The sequence below is a fragment of the Typopeltis vanoorti genome, chromosome 15 (assembly GCF_054136105.1).
Source record: "Typopeltis vanoorti isolate ZY-2024b chromosome 15, IOZ_Tvanoo_1.0, whole genome shotgun sequence".
NCBI lineage: Eukaryota > Metazoa > Arthropoda > Arachnida > Uropygi > Thelyphonidae > Typopeltis > Typopeltis vanoorti.
In genome coordinates, this window is record NC_143563.1 from 41,820,912 (window position 1) to 41,822,284 (window position 1,373).

The 1,373-nt window shown below is 40.9% G+C and overlaps 1 protein-coding gene across 1 annotated transcript; it reads right to left on the minus strand.

Moving 5' to 3' along the window:
* Window positions 1-482: 482 nt before the first annotated feature.
* Window positions 483-998, minus strand: LOC150098693 (SCAN domain-containing protein 3-like). The gene has a single exon (XM_090405734.1). It carries the CDS (start codon window positions 996-998, stop codon window positions 483-485), a length of 516 nt encoding a protein of 171 aa, XP_090261860.1.
* Between the last annotated feature and the right edge of the window lie 375 nt (window positions 999-1,373).

Here is a 1,373-nt window from a genome sequence, read left to right on the forward strand (position 1 = left end):
TGCCATGTCTGGGGGGTCCTCTTCCTTTGGATAATAACGGCCAAAAGATTCTGTGAGCGACCTTAAGTGGTGTCGAACAATGGTTATTACCTGTCGGTTGACATCCTCTTCTTTCATATACTCATTAAGATTCTAGAATATTTACAGATCTTCTTCAGCCAACCGCGTTTGCCACAGCAATATTTTCTTTTGAAATGCATCCATTTTACCTCGCAGTGTGAATACGTCCGTAAGCTGTCCTTGCAAGACGTATTTAGCTCGTTTAACAGTGAAAAAATATCTGCGGGATATGCAAGCTTGGCTAGCTAATCATCGTCGGACAAGAAATCTAGGAATTTCGATTTATTTTGTTGCTGGAAAAATAACTTGCCTTCTTGGAGCAGGTCGAACAATCGGGCTAGTATTTTGCCTCTCGACAGCCATCTCACCTCAGCGTGAAGAAGGAGATGAGTATATTGAGAGCCAATTTCTCCACAAAGTGCCTAAAATATTTGAGAATTGACCTTTTTGTGCCGAATTTCATTTACAATTTTAATTACATCAGAGAGTACTTCGTGCAGTTCTGGAGACATTCTTTTCGCCGCAAGTTGCTCACCATGTAAAATACAATGAGTAAACAAGATGTCTGGGTGTCCAACATCTTTCTCTTTTGTAACAACTCCTGAAAGATGCCCAGTCATGCATGCGGCACCATCTGTGTATATCCCAACATATTTCTTCCATTCAATACCGTGTCTCAGTAAATAACCGTTAAGTGCATCGAAAATCTCGGAGCCGGTTGTTCTACCCGGCAAGTTGAGCGAACAGAGGAGTTCTTCCTTTAGCTCTCCTTGACACTCAAACCTGACAAAACAACGGAGAACTGCCTTTTTAGTTATGTCTGTTGATTCGTCGAGTTGAATTGAATAAAACGTTGAACTTTTCACCATTTCCATCACTTGATTTTCAATATCTTCGGCCACGTCTTCGATTCTGCGCTTCACAATGTTAGCGGACATAGGAATTATTTTCAGTCTCTGGACAGCCTGTTTCCCCAAAACCTCTTTACAGGCTTGTAACAAGCAAGGCTTAATTAATTCTTCTCCGTATACGGCTTTTTACTTTTCGCGATTTGAAGTGCTATCAAATAAGAAGCCTTTACTAGGGACTTATCTTCAACAGTCATTTTTTTCCTAATGAACTTATTTGCTTTTGCATACTTTCACGCATCCTTTGAAAATATTCAACTGGCTTCTTAACTAAATCTGAGTGTTTTGACTGCGAGAAGTGCCTTTCGAGTTTCGAAGGTTTCATGGCATCGTTGCATAAACTCTCAGAGCACACGACATAAAGCGGCCGTGGATCCAGCTCACTTCCAGGTTCTTGAATAAATC

Coding starts and splice junctions, on each gene's coding strand:
- LOC150098693 (XM_090405734.1), bottom strand. CDS start 998: ATGTCCGCTAACATTGTGAAGCGCAGAATCGAAGACGTGGCCGAAGAT.